At 42.5% G+C, this 16,957-nt stretch overlaps 1 protein-coding gene across 1 annotated transcript in view; it reads right to left on the reverse strand.

Annotated features, from left to right (window-relative positions):
- LOC100082932 (kinesin-like protein KIF19) overlaps positions 1 to 16,957 on the reverse strand; it is a 44,955-nt gene that overhangs the window by 18,333 nt on the left and 9,665 nt on the right. The window contains exons 6-12 of the mRNA XM_029053227.1: positions 14,520 to 14,645; positions 13,342 to 13,536; positions 9,897 to 10,049; positions 9,314 to 9,436; positions 6,052 to 6,202; positions 4,259 to 4,433; positions 3,009 to 3,192 (exon numbers count right to left, since the gene is read on the reverse strand). Coding sequence (XP_028909060.1) covers positions 3,009 to 3,192; positions 4,259 to 4,433; positions 6,052 to 6,202; positions 9,314 to 9,436; positions 9,897 to 10,049; positions 13,342 to 13,536; positions 14,520 to 14,645 — 1,107 coding nt within the window. The remainder of the gene's footprint in view (positions 1 to 3,008; positions 3,193 to 4,258; positions 4,434 to 6,051; positions 6,203 to 9,313; positions 9,437 to 9,896; positions 10,050 to 13,341; positions 13,537 to 14,519; positions 14,646 to 16,957) is intronic.

A 16,957-nucleotide genomic window follows, 5' to 3' on the forward strand; every position in this document is an offset into this window, starting at 1 on the left:
TTTATCACAGGTTACTGCCTCAGTGAAGCAGAGGCTTTTATTTGTGTGTACATTATGTTCTTTTAGGTGATCTGAAAATGAGGCAAAGAACTATTCATGCAGCACCCGCATCAAATCCTTGCTCAAAGCCCCAAATGACAAGAGTAAAAAGGGACTTCAGCAGAAGACTAATTTTTAAACTTACTTCTGTAGCTTCCTTCAAATTCACTGGAAAGAGATATTGAGACTGGAGGTGGGACAATCAGAGATTCCTGGAAGAGTCTGGAGAGTATTTATAGCTGGTGTCTGCTCATAGGGATGAATAAATCAGGAGGTTTTGGCCAGTTTGCTAAGAGCGTACAGCTGCCAGGGGAGGGATGTATTCATTGTTCAGATGGAAGAAAATGTAATTCTATCCAGAGGTGTCAACTCTACATTTTAAGAGAGGAGGGAGAAAAATGAGTGGGGCTTTGTGCATAGGGTTTTTGGGGCTGAAAATTCCATATATAATAGCAAATTACAAGTGTCCTATAAAATTTAGGACATGTAGTAGTAGTAATAATAATTAATAATAAATAATAAATGGGGAGAGGAGGTAGGAAGCAATGTTGGGTTCTACTCCTGGCTTTGCCACTGCTATGTGACCTTCTACAAGTTACTTAACTTTGCTGTGCCTCAGTTTCCTCATCTATAAAATGGGGATTAAATCCTCCTCCCTCTGATTTAGACTGCGAGCCCCATGTATGACAAGTACTCTCTCCAATTTGATTATCTTGTATCTACCCAGGTGCTTAATACAGGGCCTAGCATAACATACTATACAATGGTTGTCAGTCAGTCAATCATATTTGAGTGCTTACTGTGTGCAGAGCACTGTATTAAGTGCTTGGAAGAGAACAAGAGAAGACAGTACAAGAGAAGCAGTTTGGCTCAGTGGAAAGAGCACGGGTTTAGGAGTCAGAGGTCATGGGTTCTAATCCCAGATCCACCACCTGTCAGCTGTGTGACTTTGGGCAAGTCACTTAACTTTTGGTGTCCCAGTTACTTCATCTGTAAAATGGGGATTAAGACTGTGAGCGTGGGACAACCTGATTACCCTTTATCTACCCCAGCGCTTAGAACAGTGCTCGGCACATAGTAAGCGTTTAACAAATACCAACATTATTATTATTATTATTACAATATAACAATAAACTGACATATTCTCTGCCCACAACAATCTTATAGTCTAGAAGATGAGCTTACAGTCTAGAAGGTAATGAGAATTTAAAAAAAACCAGGGGTGTAGGGGGAAGCAGTATGGCCTAGTGAATAGAGCCTGGAAGTCTGAAGAACTGGAGTTCTAATTCTGCTCCACCACTTGTCTGCTGTATGACCTTGGGTAAGTCACTTCATTACTCTGGGGCTCAGTTCCCTCACCTCTAAAATGGGGATTAAGACTGGAATGTGGGACATGGACTGTGTCCAACCTGATTAACTTGTATTATCCCAGAGCTTAGCACAGTGCCTGGCCTATAGTAAGTACTTAACAAATTCCATTTAAAAAACACCACAGAACAAACAGAAAAAAGTAAGCACTTAACAAATACTAAAAAAAAAGATGGTTGTTCTTGTCTTTTTAAGACTGTGGTACTTACGTGCCTACTCTATGTCAAGCACTGTTCTAAGTGGTGGGGGAGATACAAGTTAACATGGTTGGGCTCCCAGCATTAATCCATTAAATATTAATCTAATTTTACAAATGAAGTAACTGAGGCACAGAGAAGTGAAGTGACTTGTCCAAGGTCACACAGCAGTCAAGTGGGGGAGCCGGGACTAGAACCCAGGTCCTTCTGACTCCCAGGCCCATAGTCTATCCACTAGATCTCAAGTGTATACCTCTGACCCCAGAAAACCGCAAATCGGATCGCTGAGCAGAGCTAGCCCACACCAGCCTCCCCACCACTTTTAAAAGCCATTCCAGCCCCAGTCCAGCCTGCTCTCTCCTATCCTCCTACCCGTCCTTCTTCCAGGCCCCCAGGGGCTCTGCTGCCCAGACTGCCACTATGGTAGTGCATCTACTATCATCATGAGGGCCCTGACTTTGGCAGCTTTAGCGGACAATTCTCTTCCCCATGCAGTCTTAGGGGTAACCAGAGAAGTTTCAGTCATGCCTCTGCCCACCGGGCCCAGATAGGTGCAGTACCTCAGAAAAGGGAGAGGGCCTTAAAGGAGGAGATAAGGCTTCTGAAAGGCCTGAAACTGCATTTCTCCCTCTCAGATCTCTTTGGGTTCTGCTCCAAGATTCTCTTAGTAAAGACCTTAGAGAAAGACGGGGCTGAAAAGCTGTGGAAACTAAAGTAAAGGCTTTACTTCCACAGCTAGAAATCTATACAGGAATTGCCCCCGCGCTGGCCTCGAGGAATTGGCTATGTTTACTCTCTCTTTTCAAGGATTTTGGGGGATGAAATTATAGGTACGTGTGTGATTGCCTTAGCTACACAACAGCAAGATCCTCCCCACTCTATTCTGGATCATGCCCCTTTGGAGAATGACATTTTCTGGGAAAAGCATGGCTCTATTGGAATTTTGTAGCAGTGTTGTATCCTTGCCTGAAGGAAGAGCAATTCTAATTCTCCTCTCAGACATGAAAGTACGCAGAAAAACCAGAAAATGCTACTCTAGCCTTTAGTACAGGGGTCATCCATACAGCCTTATACTTGATTGTCCATTTTTCAGCTGCTCTGTCCCCTGTCGTGGGGGGAGGGGGGTAAAAAGGAAGGGGGAAAGTCAGTGGAAGAGCCCTCAGTATTCTTCCAGTGGCCATCCTATCTCTAGTCCCAGAGACTTGGGCTCACTTTGTGGTATTTGGAACGGACTACTTTTTTAATACTCAAGGGGAAAAGACTGCTGTAATTCATATTCTATTTACAGCCAAGCATATTATGAGGATTGGATCAAGACAAAGATCCAACTAAGGGGCTGCTAGGTTTGTTTTTGCATCTTGAGAACCCTGTCCCTTTAACTGTTGTCATTCCTACTATACCTACCTTTAAAGTTGCTGTTTTTCTCTGTTCTGTTAACAACATGTTAATCTCTTCTCTCGCTACTGCAACCTCATGAGGTTCAAGAGAATCTGCCTCTTCCTCTTCTTCATCAATCTTCACATTTTCATCCACTTTCTCCTTTGCATTCTTCTCTTTATGGGCATGGTGAGTCTTTTCTCGTTCCCAGCTGTCAGCAAAAAAATAAGTGAATTAAAAAGTTGAGCCCGTACTGCATCAGCTTCCTCACTAGTCTCATTTGCTGCAGCCTGTCCCTGCTCCAATCCATACATGAATCTGTTGCACGGATCATTTTTCTAAAATATCCTCGAAAACCAAAATAGTTACTCATTCCTCTCCATATAAAACCGAAACTTCTGTTCATTGGCTTTAAGGCCCACAGTGAAAAGTAGTGTGGCCTAATGAAAAAAGCACGGGCCTGGGTGTCAGATCAAACAATCATACTTATTGAGCACTTACAATGTGCAGAGCACTATTCTAAGCACTTGGGAGAGTACAACATAACAGTTGGTAGGAAGTTTCCCTGCACACAAGGAGTTTACAGTCTAGAGGGGAGTAGGAGGATCAGGGTTCTAATCCCAGGTCTGTCATCTGCCTGTTATGTGACCTTGATCACAACTTTTCTGTGTTTGTTTCCTTAGCTGTAAAATGAAGATTCAATACTCGTTCTCCATCCTACTTAATTTGTGAGCCCCATGTGGGACAGGGACTGTGTCCAACCTGATTATCTTGTATCTACCCCAATACTTAGTAGAGTGCTTGACACATAGTGTTTAACCAATACTACAGCTATTATTTTTATTGCAATCCGGTCCCGCCCTTCTGTCTATCCACTCTCTTTTTCTATTACACCACAACTCACTCTCTTAATTCCTCAAGCTAATATAATACTGACTATGCTTCATTGTTGTGTCTTCCTGTTGCTCTTCTGCTCAAAACTTCCCCCATGCCTGGAATTCTCTCCCCATTCAAATCTGTCAGACCATAGCCCACCCCAATCTTCAATTTCTTCCGAAATCACATCTTCCCCAGGAGACTTTCCCAATTAATTTCTATTCTGCTCAGTTTAACTGCCACTCCAGCATTTCTGTGTCACTACTTCCTGTAGCATTTGCGTACATATCTTACATACCCTCTTACTTAAGCACTAACTTACATACATATTCCCCTTTATCCTTCTTCCTCCCATTTATAATTTATTTTAAAGTCTGTCTCCAGCTAGACTGTAAACTTACTCGGCAATGGTCAGCAGGTGTCGGGAGGTATCAATATGCAGTTCAATATCTGTGTTCTCCAGCTCCATGAGGCTGTGACGCATCTCCATCTGCTCCTTGAATGCACCAATCAGCTGCTCCCGGATCTTATTCAATCGCATCCGTCTATCTTCCTCTGAGTCCTGATGTACCTCCACTGGAAAAGCAGAAGAGGACTTTACTTCTCAACCGCCAAAGGGTCAACTGGCAACCGAAGTACTTCAGCTAAGGGTGTGTCACCAATGCAATTGTGGAGGTTCCTGAGAGGTCAGGGACAATCTCGAGTGTTGGTGCCTCATTTAGGACAGTTTGCACAGACTGGAGACAAGATAGAGGGAAGCCTACGATTCAGCCTTTCTTAGGAGCAGCATGGCCTAGTGGAAAAAGCATGGGCCATTTTGAAGATGCCATGATAATCTGACCAGGTGGCAGCAGAAGGCTATTCCAGCAAGGGCATGCTAAGGAGTCACGTGACTCCTTTTTCTAATCTTACTGCAGATTCAGTCTCACAGTCAGGTCAGACCTTCTCTCCCTCCGTAGTGTACTCTCAAACCTCCCAAGGAGAAATCTGAGTCTTAGTTGCTGGTACTAGTTGCAGGATTCCCACACCTCTTATGGGACAAATTAAGACCCGTTCCAAAATTGTGTCTGCTTTGAGACATTTTTGCCTGAAGGTGGTTCATGTTTAACTTGCTCCCTCAGCAGCTCGTCCAGAAGGAATCTAGCTAGACCCTTGGCAGCAATGGAGAGCAGTGACAACTCCCACTAGTTTCCATAGACAGCATGGTGAAAGACCCATCTTTTCATCTTAGCTTTCCCAAGGAGGTAAGTTTCTGTATGATGCTTTAATTTCGAGACTTAAATTTTATTTAAAGTGTAATCAGTTCTTCTGATGCATGTTTCCATTATCTATTTAGGATAGAATGCAACTGAAGAATTGGGGAGCCTACTTCCCACAGTGAACAGTTGAAGGGGGTTTTGGAAGTAGCAATTTTGCAAATGTGCATGGCATCGATCAGGGTGCGAATATTATAATGCGCGGTTCCTCAGGAACACAACTCCTACATTATGGGAAAACTGACTGCATTGAGTACAACTTTTAAAATATGTGCATGTGACCAGAAGGCTCAAATGGCTAATAATTGTAATAATCAACAATAATAATTTATAAGATAAAAAAGAGTAAGAAAGAGGGAAGAAATAACAGAGAAAGAAAAGACAGAAAAAACAATAAAACAAGATATTTTAAATCTTCCTTTCCCCTTCTTTCCTTTCTTTGTAGAAAGAAAAGAGGACAAAAAAAAAAGGCCAGAAGATATAATTAGGATAAGCCTAGAAGATGTCTTTGCTTATTTTTTCAAGTGTTCAAACCTAGAATAATTTAAAAAATCATAACAGCTTCTTTGTAAATATATACTTTTTCTAAGTACATATTTTCAGACCAGACTATGCGGTAGGACCTCAGTGTAAAAAGAAAGCTGTTATCTTCCATGATAGGGAATTTGTGAAGAGTTGCTGGTATTCTTTATCGGAGGAGATCGGTTAGTGTTAGTAGGAGGAAGGGTGAAATTTCAAAATAGAAGGGATTCTGTTTCCTACGCTAATAATAATAATTATATTAATAATTATGGTATTTGCTAAGTGCTTACTATGTGCCAAGCACTGTTCTAAGCACTGGGGCAGACACAAGGTAATCAGGTTGTCCCACGGGGCGCTCACAATCTTAATCCCCATTTTCCAGATGAGGTAACTGAGGCACAGAGAAGTAACACTACCTTGTACATCTCTGGTAAAGGGTTCATTTTTCTTTTCCTTCTCCTGCTTTTCAATTTTTGATTTCAGATGCTCGATTTCTCTTCGGAGGTCTGAAATGACGTCAGTGTATTGAGCAATGTGATAGGAGACATTCAACAGGTTACGTTTCACCTAGTGAATTGGAACATAAAAGTCAATACTTCCACACAAGATTAACCAAACTTCCCTTTTGGGCTGCAGCATCAGGTTTAAAGTGGATTCTCCAGGTACTTTTCTGCAGTGCCACTATTGCATTTAAATGCTAGTATTTCTTGCAGCTCTCTCCTGCTTTGTGTAAGTGTTCTTGTTCTGGTTCTGCTCTGAGCAGCACCTATGCATTTTGGGTGTTGGGGCATGTACGGGCCTTCTGCCAAATTGCTCTATTTTTCATAGTTATAATAGTAATAATAATAGTGATATTTGTTAAGCACTTACTAGGTGCCAAGCACTGTACTAAGTGCTGGAGTAGACAGAAGATAATCAGGTCCCACATGGGGTTCACAGTCTAAGTAGGAGAGAATATGGCACTGAATCCCCATTTTGCAAATGAGGGAACTGAGGCACCGAGAAGTTAAGTGACTAACCCAAGTTCACAAAGCAGACCCATGACAGAGCCAGGAGTAGAACATATATTCTCTGATTCCCAGGCCCATGTCCTTTCCACTAGGCTGTGCTGCCTTGTTTTTTTCTTAAAATGGTATTTGTTAAGTGCTTACTATGTGCCAGGCACTGTACTTAAGCTCTGGAGTAGATACACACAAGCTAATCACATTGAATACAGTCCACGTCCCACATTCATTCATTCAGTAGTATTTATTGAGCACTTACTATGTGCAGAGCACTGTACTAAGCTCTTGGAATGTACAATTTGGCAACAGATAGAGACAATCCCTGCCCATTAACGGACTTACAGTCTAGTCGGGGGAGACAGACAAAAACAATAGCAATAAATACAATCAAGGGGATGTACACCTCATTAACAAAATAAACAGGGTAATAAAGATATATACAAATGAGCAAATGAGCACAGTGCTGAGGGGAGGGGAAGGGAGAGGAGGAGGAGCAGAGGGAAAGGGGGCTCAGCTGAGGGGAGGTGAAGGGGGGCAGAGAGGAAGCAGAGGGAGCAGAGGGAAAAGGGGAAGCTCAGTCTGGGAAGGCCGCTTGGAGGAGGTGAGCTCTCAGCAGGGCTTTGAAGAGGGGAAGAGAGTTAGTTTGGCAGAGGTGAGGAGGGAGGGCATTCCAGGACTGCGGGAGGACGTGGCCCAGGGGTTGACGGTGGGATAGGTGAGAACGGGGGACGGTGAGGAGGTGGGCGGCAGAGGAGCGGAGCGTGCGGGGTGGGCGGTAGAAAGAGAGAAGGGAGGAGAGGTAGGAAGGGGCAAGGTGATGGACAGTCTTGAAGCCTAAAGTGAGAAGTTTTTGTTTCGTGCGGAGGTCGATAGGCAACCACTGGAGGTTTTTAAGAAGGGGAGTGACATGCCCAGAGTGTTTCTGCAGGAAGATGATCCGGGCAGCGGAATGAAGAATTGACTGGAGTGGGGAGAGGCAGGAGGAAGGGAGATTAAAGAGAAGACTGACACAATAATCCAGCTGGGATATTATGAGAGCCTGTATCAGTAAAATAGCCGTTTGGATGGAGAGGAAAGGGCAGTTCCACACGGCACTCAAAGTCTTAATCCCCATTTTACAGCTGAGGACACTGAGGCACAGAGAAGTGAAGTAACTTGCCCAAGGTCACACATCGAATAAGTGGCAGAGCTGGGATTAGAACCCAAGTACTTCTAACTCCCAGGCCCTTGCGTTATCCACCAGGCAATCTCCACTGCATTGATGTTATCCTTCAAATAGATACAATACAGTACATCATGATCTCAAAACAAATAATGCAACATAGTAGCGGACCTGTGGGTAGCAAAAAGAATATATTACCAGATATGCACCAATTACATGATTCTTTGAGCAGAGACTTTGGGAAGGGAAGGCTACTGGCAGGCAAAATTGAAAGTGTCAGGTGCAGATATTTTAAGAGTTTAAGTCTGGCAATTAAATTAGGTGTCAAGACACAGATGAACATGAAATCATTATATTCAAAATGTTAACTTTCTTGTACACGTTAAAATTTTGAAATGAAGAAATTACATATTTTACTGGTAGATTCTACTTTGCTATTTGATCATGGTAGTAAATAATGGAAACTAGATTTATATACTTGAATATGTTTATACTGTAGCATCTTGCTCAGTGGAAAGAGCCCAGGCTTGGGAGTCAGAGGTTGTGGGTTCTAATCCCAGCTCTGCCACTTGTCTGCTGTGTGACCTTGGGCAAGTCACAACTTCTCTGTGCCTCAGTCACCTCATCGAAAATGGGGATTAAAACTGTGAGCCCCATGTGGGACGATGTGATTACCTTGTATTGCCCCCAGCACTTAGAACAGTGTGTAGCACATAATAAGTGCTTAACAAATACCATTATCATTATTATTATTATTATTATTAATAAATGCACTTTATATTATTTCCTCTGGGAAACTATATTTAACTTAGATCTCTTGTTTAGTAGTCTACTGTCATGGAGCACATTTGAGAGGTAAGCGGGATTTTTCAGTTGCTAATTTCAAATGAAGAGAACCATTTTCCCATACTGACTCAGGTCATGCCAAGAAATTTGCATCTCAACCCAGAACCATTGATCCTCCCTTCTTTAGCCACTGAATTATATTATTTGATTTGCTCCTTTCTTTTGATTCTCAGCTTTTCTACTGGACCCTGTTCAAGCTCCCTTTCTTCATAAATGGCAGAACTTCATTGTATGTGTTTTTCAGAGCTCTACCAAATGAATTAAAAGCCAGTGAAGTGTAGGAAATCACACTAACAAGGAAGCTGGGACCTAACATCCTGAAAACTGAAGGGAAATTTAATTCAGAAAGATGTGATAACAAGGTTTTATTCCAAGTCTATTCTTTTACAGGCCTCTATGCCCATAGATTTCCAAGACTACAAATAATCTTTTCTCATCGACCATAATCTTGGTATAGAGATCAATCAACAGACTATTCCCTTTCTTCCACCATGACCTTAATCCCAAGGCACTTTCCTTTGCTTTTTTCTAATCTGACATTGCACATTACCATTTTTTTATTGCAAGCCAGAAGCTTTAGTCTTTCTTCCCCAATCAATCATCTAGACACACTCTCTATTATCTTTAGCTGACTTGAAATTTCATTCCAGCATCTCATGCACTCACTCTTGTCTTGATGTTTTTTGCACGATAGGCGTAAATCAAGGTTGTCCGAGATTCTTCAAAGTAAATACTTGCAGGACTGATGTGAGCAATCATAACAGTTCTGCTGTTCCCGCCTAAAGCGTCCTGCACAAAACAAATGTCACTTTATCAAAATCATGAATAGTAAAGTCTGTCACTTAATATGTTTCAGCAGTAGCTCTCTGATTATACCAAGTCATTTAAATTCAATGTGTGTCAATGCTTGACAAAATGTAGTCCACTGTAGTGATATGGGTTGAAAATTCATTTCTAAAAACCCAAGCCCTGGAGGACCAATGGAGTGAGATAAAAAGCCATACCACGGAAAGACTTTATGACACTAGAACAATTCCCCCATTGCTCCACTCCTGTCTCACAGGCTGTGGAAGGAATGAGACTCAAGCCTGGAACTTGCTGTTCATGAACTAAACTCTGCATAAACTTTAGGGGACTTAAAACTCTGTCACAGTACTTTGGTTGTGGGCTTCTTTTCTCTGGGGAGGAAAAAGAAGTGAGCAATGTAAACAGCCATTCTTTGATGTCAATGCCAAGGTCTTGTACGTACCTTCAACAAGCGTGTGAGTTTGCTGTCTCGAAAATTGATGTACTGAGATCGACTCCCTCCCTTTTCACTCAAGGCATTAATGCAGTTGCCCAGAGCCAGGAGGGAGAGGTTGATGTGAGCTCCCTCCTTCATTCTCTTGCCTCTATTCTGAGTCTAAGGAAGGAGGATTAAAAAAAGCAGCAATAACTTCACAGTGATGATAGTATGTGTTGAAAGTGCCTTTCATTAATATCATGGATTTTGATTTTAAATCTTTCCCACAAAGTTAGGCAGAAAAGTAATCTCCAACTTGGTCCTTTACCCTAATTTATAGGTATTTTAAAAGATACATTGAACCTCACCAACATACTTGTACAAAATGAAGGAAACTGATTTCCTTCTCAAGGACACTGCAATCTTGAAGACCCTCTCATCTCTGACTAGTTTTCCTAACGAAAAGGGACATTGAACACAACAGGAATTCTAGTCACATCTACTGAGTCAAGGGAGTTGCATTAATTCTTTCAATTATTCAATACTCTGTATGTTTCTCTTAATTGTGGTTTTTGTCAAGCCCTATGTACCAAGCACTATACTAAGCGCTGGGGTAGATACAAGATCATTCATTCATTCATTCAATTGTATTTATTGAGCGCTTACTGTATACAGAGCACTGTACTAAGCACTTGGAAAGTACAATTTGGAAACAGAGACAATCCCTACCCAACAACAGGCTCACAGTCTAGAAAATAATAATAGTATTATTTGTTAAGTGCTTACTATGTGCCAAGCACTGTTCTAAGCGATAGTGTAGATACAAGGTAAGCAGATTGTCCTACGTGGGGCTCACAGTCTTAATCCCCATTTTACAGACAAGGTAAGTGAGGCACAGAGAAGTTAAGTGGCTTGACCAAGGTCACACAGCAGACAAATGGCAGAGGCGAAATTAGAACCCATGTCCTCTGATTCCCAAGCCTGGGCTCTTGCCACTAAGCCATGCTGTTTCTCTAATCAGATCGCACAGGGGGCTCACTGTCTAAGTAAGAAGGAGAACAAGTTTTGCAATCCCATTTTGCAGATGAGGGAACTGAGGCACCTGACTGGTAAGCGACAGAGCCAGGATTAGAGCTCAAGTCCTCGGATTCCCTGGCCCATGCTCTTTCTACTAGACCAGTCTTCTTCCCACACTTTTCTTCTCAATGAGCAGGGCTTTTCTGTTGATTTAATTAATCATTTCACCTGCTTTTTCCATTTTCCTTTTTAACATCCCTCCATCAACTCATGGATTCCTGTTCCATCCATTTCCCTTCTCACTTACAGAATCACAACATGGCGCACCATATTTTGTTGCCAATGATGACCGTGATCATGGTGATAGTGGTAGTTTTTATGCAAAGAAGATAAAGGGATTTGGGAAGATTTACTGAACCCCAAATTCCTGTTTCATTAACACTGTCACCTATAATTACAGTGCATCTACTTCCAGCTACATTTGGCACCATGATCAAGTATTGCTAATTCCTAGCACTATCTGATTACTGATTTCAGTCTTGTCAAAATTGCCAGCTAATCCATGATCAAAAATGCATTTTTCTGCTCTTTGAATGTTCTATAAGCCTTGTGCTTCAATTTACACATGTATCTTCAGCCAATGTTCTAGTCACCTAACTACTTTCTTTTCTTGATGTATTTTTCCCAACTATTTGTTTTAAAAATTTTTAGTTTTCCTGCAGATGTTTTTCTACATCACAATCCCTTCCAGTTTACTAACTCCTTGAGCATTTTCAATTTTCATCTGTGGGACTCCCCTCGGTCCTCCTTATTAAGCAAATATTTTTACATCTTAGATCTTTGCCTCTCACTTTCACTCTGATGTTATTTACCTCCATCTTTGTCTTTTCATCTCAAGATGAAATAAATGTATGCAACTAAAGAAAAATTATGAAGGAACTTAGTCTCTGGAAGGCACTGTACTTGCTAGTCTGGATTGACTCAACCATGAGACAGTACTAAAAAATCTTAACTTCAAAAATCTGTCAATTTCATACCTGTGAAAATACTGTACACGATCAGAAAGTATTGTTTTAAGATTCAATGGGATGATTTTCTTGAGGGATAACTGATGAGCTTTCTGGAATTGAAGTACTAAACCACATGTCAAGCCATTGTTATGTGGGTCACATTGGCACATTTTTTAAAACTGAAAATTACTAAGGCAATCTTTTTTAAAACTTTTAGCAATCTAAAACATTATTACTGAGGAGAACATAATAAAATGAAATGGGTGTTTAGAATTACCTTTATCATTTTTCTTGTGGATATAATATTAGTGTGCAAGGCTTCAACAGGGATGGGAAACAACAGTCCAAGATTATGGGGGAAAATAATAATTGTGATATTTGTTAGCCAGAAACAAACAAGAGAGAGAGAAATAGCGAGAGATTGAAAAAAAAGCATGAAACAGACAGAGAGGTCAGTAAGAGAGATAACTGTACATACGTTTCTCTTTCTCTCTCCTCCTCCTCTTCCACCCATAACCCAGGTGATCTTCCGATTAGACTGTAAGCCCGTCGATTAGACTGTAAACCCATCAAAGGGCAGGGACTGTCTCTATCTGTTGCCGACTTGTACATTCCAAGCGCTTAATACAGTGCTCTGCACATAGTAAGCGCTCAATAAATACTATTGAATGAATCTTCCCCTCAGACGGCAATAGCATGGGAAGGATGCAGTGAAGACTGTCCTATTCCCATCCTCCTGCCAAGCAGCCCAGCTCCTTGCTCTGGACTGGAGGATCTGTGCAGCCCCTGTGATGACCATCTCCCTCCTATGGTTTCTGGGGCAGGGGTCTGATTTCATAGTGGCCTCCCAGAACATGCTGAGAAGCAGCGTGGCATAACAGAAAGAGCACAGGGCTAGGAGTCAGATCTGGATTCTTGGAGTCAGATCTGGATTCTAATCCCAGCTCCACCAACTGTCCACTGTATTACCTTGGGCAAATCACTTAATTTCTCTGTGCCTCAGTAACTTCATCTGTAAAATGACGATAAGACTGAGCCTTACTTGGGGCATATGGTGTCCAACCTGATTATCCTGTATCTCTCTCAGCACTTAGCACAGTGCCCGGTACATAGTAAGCACTTTACAAATATCATTTTTTTAAAAATCAACAAAGAGACTAGCAGTGTTAGAGGCTGAAAAAGCCCTTTCAGCTTGGAGGAGGATCAAGGATCCAGGCTGCAATAAAGGTGCACTCTTCCACTGCTCATTTCTCCCCATCACTGCCAGTGGCAGCCCATTGGGTGGCCACACGGAGCTTAGGGGATGTTGGTGCTAAACCCATCAACATGTACTCTGTGGAAGTGTTTGTACGTGGCGGGGTAGGATGAGGAAAGAGTGAAGAACTGTTTTCCCCATTTTCTTTGACACATTGTCAGCCCAGGAGGAACTGTTACTTGAATGGTACCTGGGACGCTCTTTCTGACCCTGCCAAGTCCACCATGAAAAGCCTCCCCACGCGCACTTCTTCAGTGACGTCCTTCAGCCGATTCTTCTGCCTCACAGTGACCTGTAGGATGGCGTGGGAACGGGAGGAGGTCTTGTTGGCTGCAGTGGGCTCCTGAGTGCGCTGCTTGTTGCCTTTAGTCAATAGCTGCATGATCTTAGTACAGGGGCAAGCAGAAGACTTAAAAGGTTTAAGGACAATGCAAACCTCTCCTGGAACGGCACAGCCAAAAGATGGGGGTCAATGAACATAAACAAGATTTCAGAGGGTTCCGGGTCTGAGATTTTTTTAAAAAAAGTAGGACCTAAATTGAAAGAAAGAACTGGGAAAGGCAGACCAGCTGGCCTGGGAAATGGGACTCCATATTGTTTGTTTTTAGTAATGCTCAACTTCCAATTATTGTGGACCATCCAACTCTATGACTTAAACCCCCTTTCTAAGCTCCAGTCAATCAATGGTATTTATTGACTTACTGTACACTTACTATATGAAGAGCACTGGAAGCACTTGGGAAAGTACATTGCAACAAATTAGCAAACAGATCAGCTTCGGGTGAGAAAAGTGTCTTGTTGATTTGGGAAGGGAAAGTTGATTTAAGTCAACAAGACACTTGTCTTTCCAGCTCACAAAGGACAATGGGAAACTCTGTTAAACACCACTGAGTTAAAGAAGCCTCATTCTTTCAAATGAATATCATATGTAATAGAACACTGTTATCTAAATGTGCTTTATCATTTAATTACATCCAATTTGACCTCCAAGGAAATTTTTATATCCCATGGCAAAACTGCCTCATGCTCTTTTCTCCTACACTTTGGTGATAGTGAAAATATTATGCATTATAAAAATTGTTTTCTTCTCATTTAACCAGAATTTTTGGTCAGGATAACAAGAGTCCTGTTCTGGTTTTTGTTTTTGTGGGGGGAAGGTTTTTTTTTTTTTAACAACTAGAAGAGCCTGGATGCTTGCTTGACTTCTTATTAACACTTCAGTTCTATTTAAGCATAGATTTCAGCATACTTTGTCTCTGCCATCTGTGCAGTATTGAGTGATTTCTGTGTAAATGAACATAATGTGCCTACACATTTGACTTCTGCTGGGTAACTAACTTCCCTCTGGAGCCTTCTACAGAAACTTACTTCTTCGGCATTTGTGGTGGAGACCTCAGTGATTCCTGCTATTTGGATGCTCCCCTTGGAATCTTCCCGCAGCTCCAGGAACCCTGATGATGGATTTAGAAGGTCACGGATTACTTCATTATAGATCTGAAGAGAGAAAACAAAATTAAAAATCATATCAGTTCCCGTGCCAATCTAGTACAGGCAGGCCTTGGGCCTTCTATACAATCATTTCCCCAAAACTGTGTCAATTCAAAACATTTTAAGTTGAAACCAACTTTCTCCTAGCAGCAATGTACTAAGCGTGGGGAAGGACTGGTTTTTGAAACAAGGTTGAATGTCCTCTTTTTACCAGATTTATCTAAAATCGTGTGTTTAATCAATTGCAGATGAGTTGTACAGCTGCAGTGGCCAGAGATGTTTCATGATACGGTAACTGTTTTAGAGTTCATCAGCACTGAAATGAACATAATCAATCTTCCCTGGTGATTCCTCCTGGCAATCAGATAACCCTCGCCTTTTGGTCTCTCCTGTTTTGCCCACCTCTGCCATGTTTAAAATTGCCTCCCAGTGTCTGTCTCTTTTCCTCCTCCTAATCATGGCTTTTATTATTAATAATAATAGTAATAATAATAATAACTGGTATTTGTTAAACACTATGAGTCAGGCACTGTTCTAAGCGCTGGGGTAGATACATCATTCATTCATTCATTCAATTGAACTGACTGAGCGCTGTGTGCAGAGCACTGTACTGAGCGCTTGGAAAGTACAATTCAGCAACAGATAGAGACAATCCCTACCCAACAACCGGGCTCAGGCTCACAGTCTAGAAGGGGGAGACAGACATCAAAACAAAACAAGTAGACAGGCATCAATACCATCAAAATAGAGTCACAGATATATGCAGATCATTAAGAAAATAAATACAGTAATACATATGTACAAATATACACAAGTGCTGTGGGGAGGGGAAGGGGGTAGAGCAGAGGGAGAGAGTAGGGGCATTGGCGAGGGGAAGAGGAGCAGAGGGAAAAGGCGGGCTCAGTCTGGGAAGGACTTCTGGAGGAGGTGAACTCTCAGAAGGGTTTTGAAGCAGGGAAGAGAGCTAGTTTGGCAGATGTGAGGAGGGAGAGCATTCCAGGACAGCAGTAGGATGTGGGCCAGGGGTTGACGGCGGGACAGGTAAGAATGAGGCCCAGTGAGGAGGTTAACGGCGGCAGAGGAACAGAGTGTGCGGAGTGGGCTGTAGAAGGAGAGATGGGAGGTGAGGTAGGAGGGGGCAAGGGGATGGAGAGCTTTAAAGCCAAGAGTGAGGAGGTTTTGCTTCATGCAAAGGTTAAAAGGCAACCACTGGAGATTTTTGAGGAGAGGAGGGACATGCCCAGAGCATTTCTGTATTCATCAGATCCCACATGGGGCTCATATTATAAGTAGGAGGGAGACTAGGTCTTGAATCCCCATTTTACAGATGAGAGAACTGAGCCACAGAGAAGTGAAGTGATTCTCCCAAAATTGCTTCCCCAATTCCCCACAGCCCTTGTAGCCTCACCTTCCCATGTTCCTGTATCCAACTCCTGGGCCCCCTCCCCTCCTGGCATTCTCTTTGAAATACTTAAAAAAAGGTTTTTCACAGCTAGGCCCCTTCCTCAGCTGCAGTCCCCCAATGCCAGAGACCACCTCAGCTGTGGGAACCAGTCTGGACCGGTAGGGCTGCAGAGGAAGCTTGAGAAGGACCACCACCACCATCTTCCGCATTGTTCTGTGCTTCTGGGGCTGCCGGAGGGAAGGGTGGCAGGCTGGTCCAGGTTTCCTCCCGTCCCAGGGCCACCTGGCCCCAGACCCCATTACTGGCAGTCCCAAGAGGTGGTGGAGGTGGAGCTGGGGAAGGAGCGAGCGTTGACACGAATTAAGTACGGATTGTTCTGTAAAAAGATTCAAAAATCTTGGCTGGTGGGAGAGGGTGAACTTCAAGGGGACTACTGGGTTGACGGCAGTGGATTCAAGGACATGGGTGGATGGGAGCCATAAAGAAACCACTTGACAGGAAGGGGAGGGATGTTTAAAGATGGGTGGGGAGGCTATCTGATTGTCAGACAGTCAACTCATCCATCTTACCTCTATTAAAGTACAATACTGGAGATGGGAAATGTAGCTGGGACCATTAAGAAGGCTAGTAAAAAAAAATGGATGCCTTATAAAGCTGAAACAGGATGTACTTTCAGAAGTGTCCTAAGAGTTATGGCGTGGTTCATTGTAACTCATATTACTCTAAGTTGAGAGGACAATATATAGGCCACAAATATACCCAGTTCTCGTAAAACGCAGAAGATGCATTCTTGCCAAACTCTGCGTTAAAGAAAACTCACTGGATCTGACCCCACATGCATGTTCACAATTGTCTCTTCTGACATCGCTTGACAGACACGTGTGACAGAAGAACATTCCAGAATTCCATTATC

The sequence above is a fragment of the Ornithorhynchus anatinus genome, chromosome 2 (genome assembly GCF_004115215.2).
Source record: "Ornithorhynchus anatinus isolate Pmale09 chromosome 2, mOrnAna1.pri.v4, whole genome shotgun sequence".
NCBI classification, from domain to species: domain Eukaryota; kingdom Metazoa; phylum Chordata; class Mammalia; order Monotremata; family Ornithorhynchidae; genus Ornithorhynchus; species Ornithorhynchus anatinus.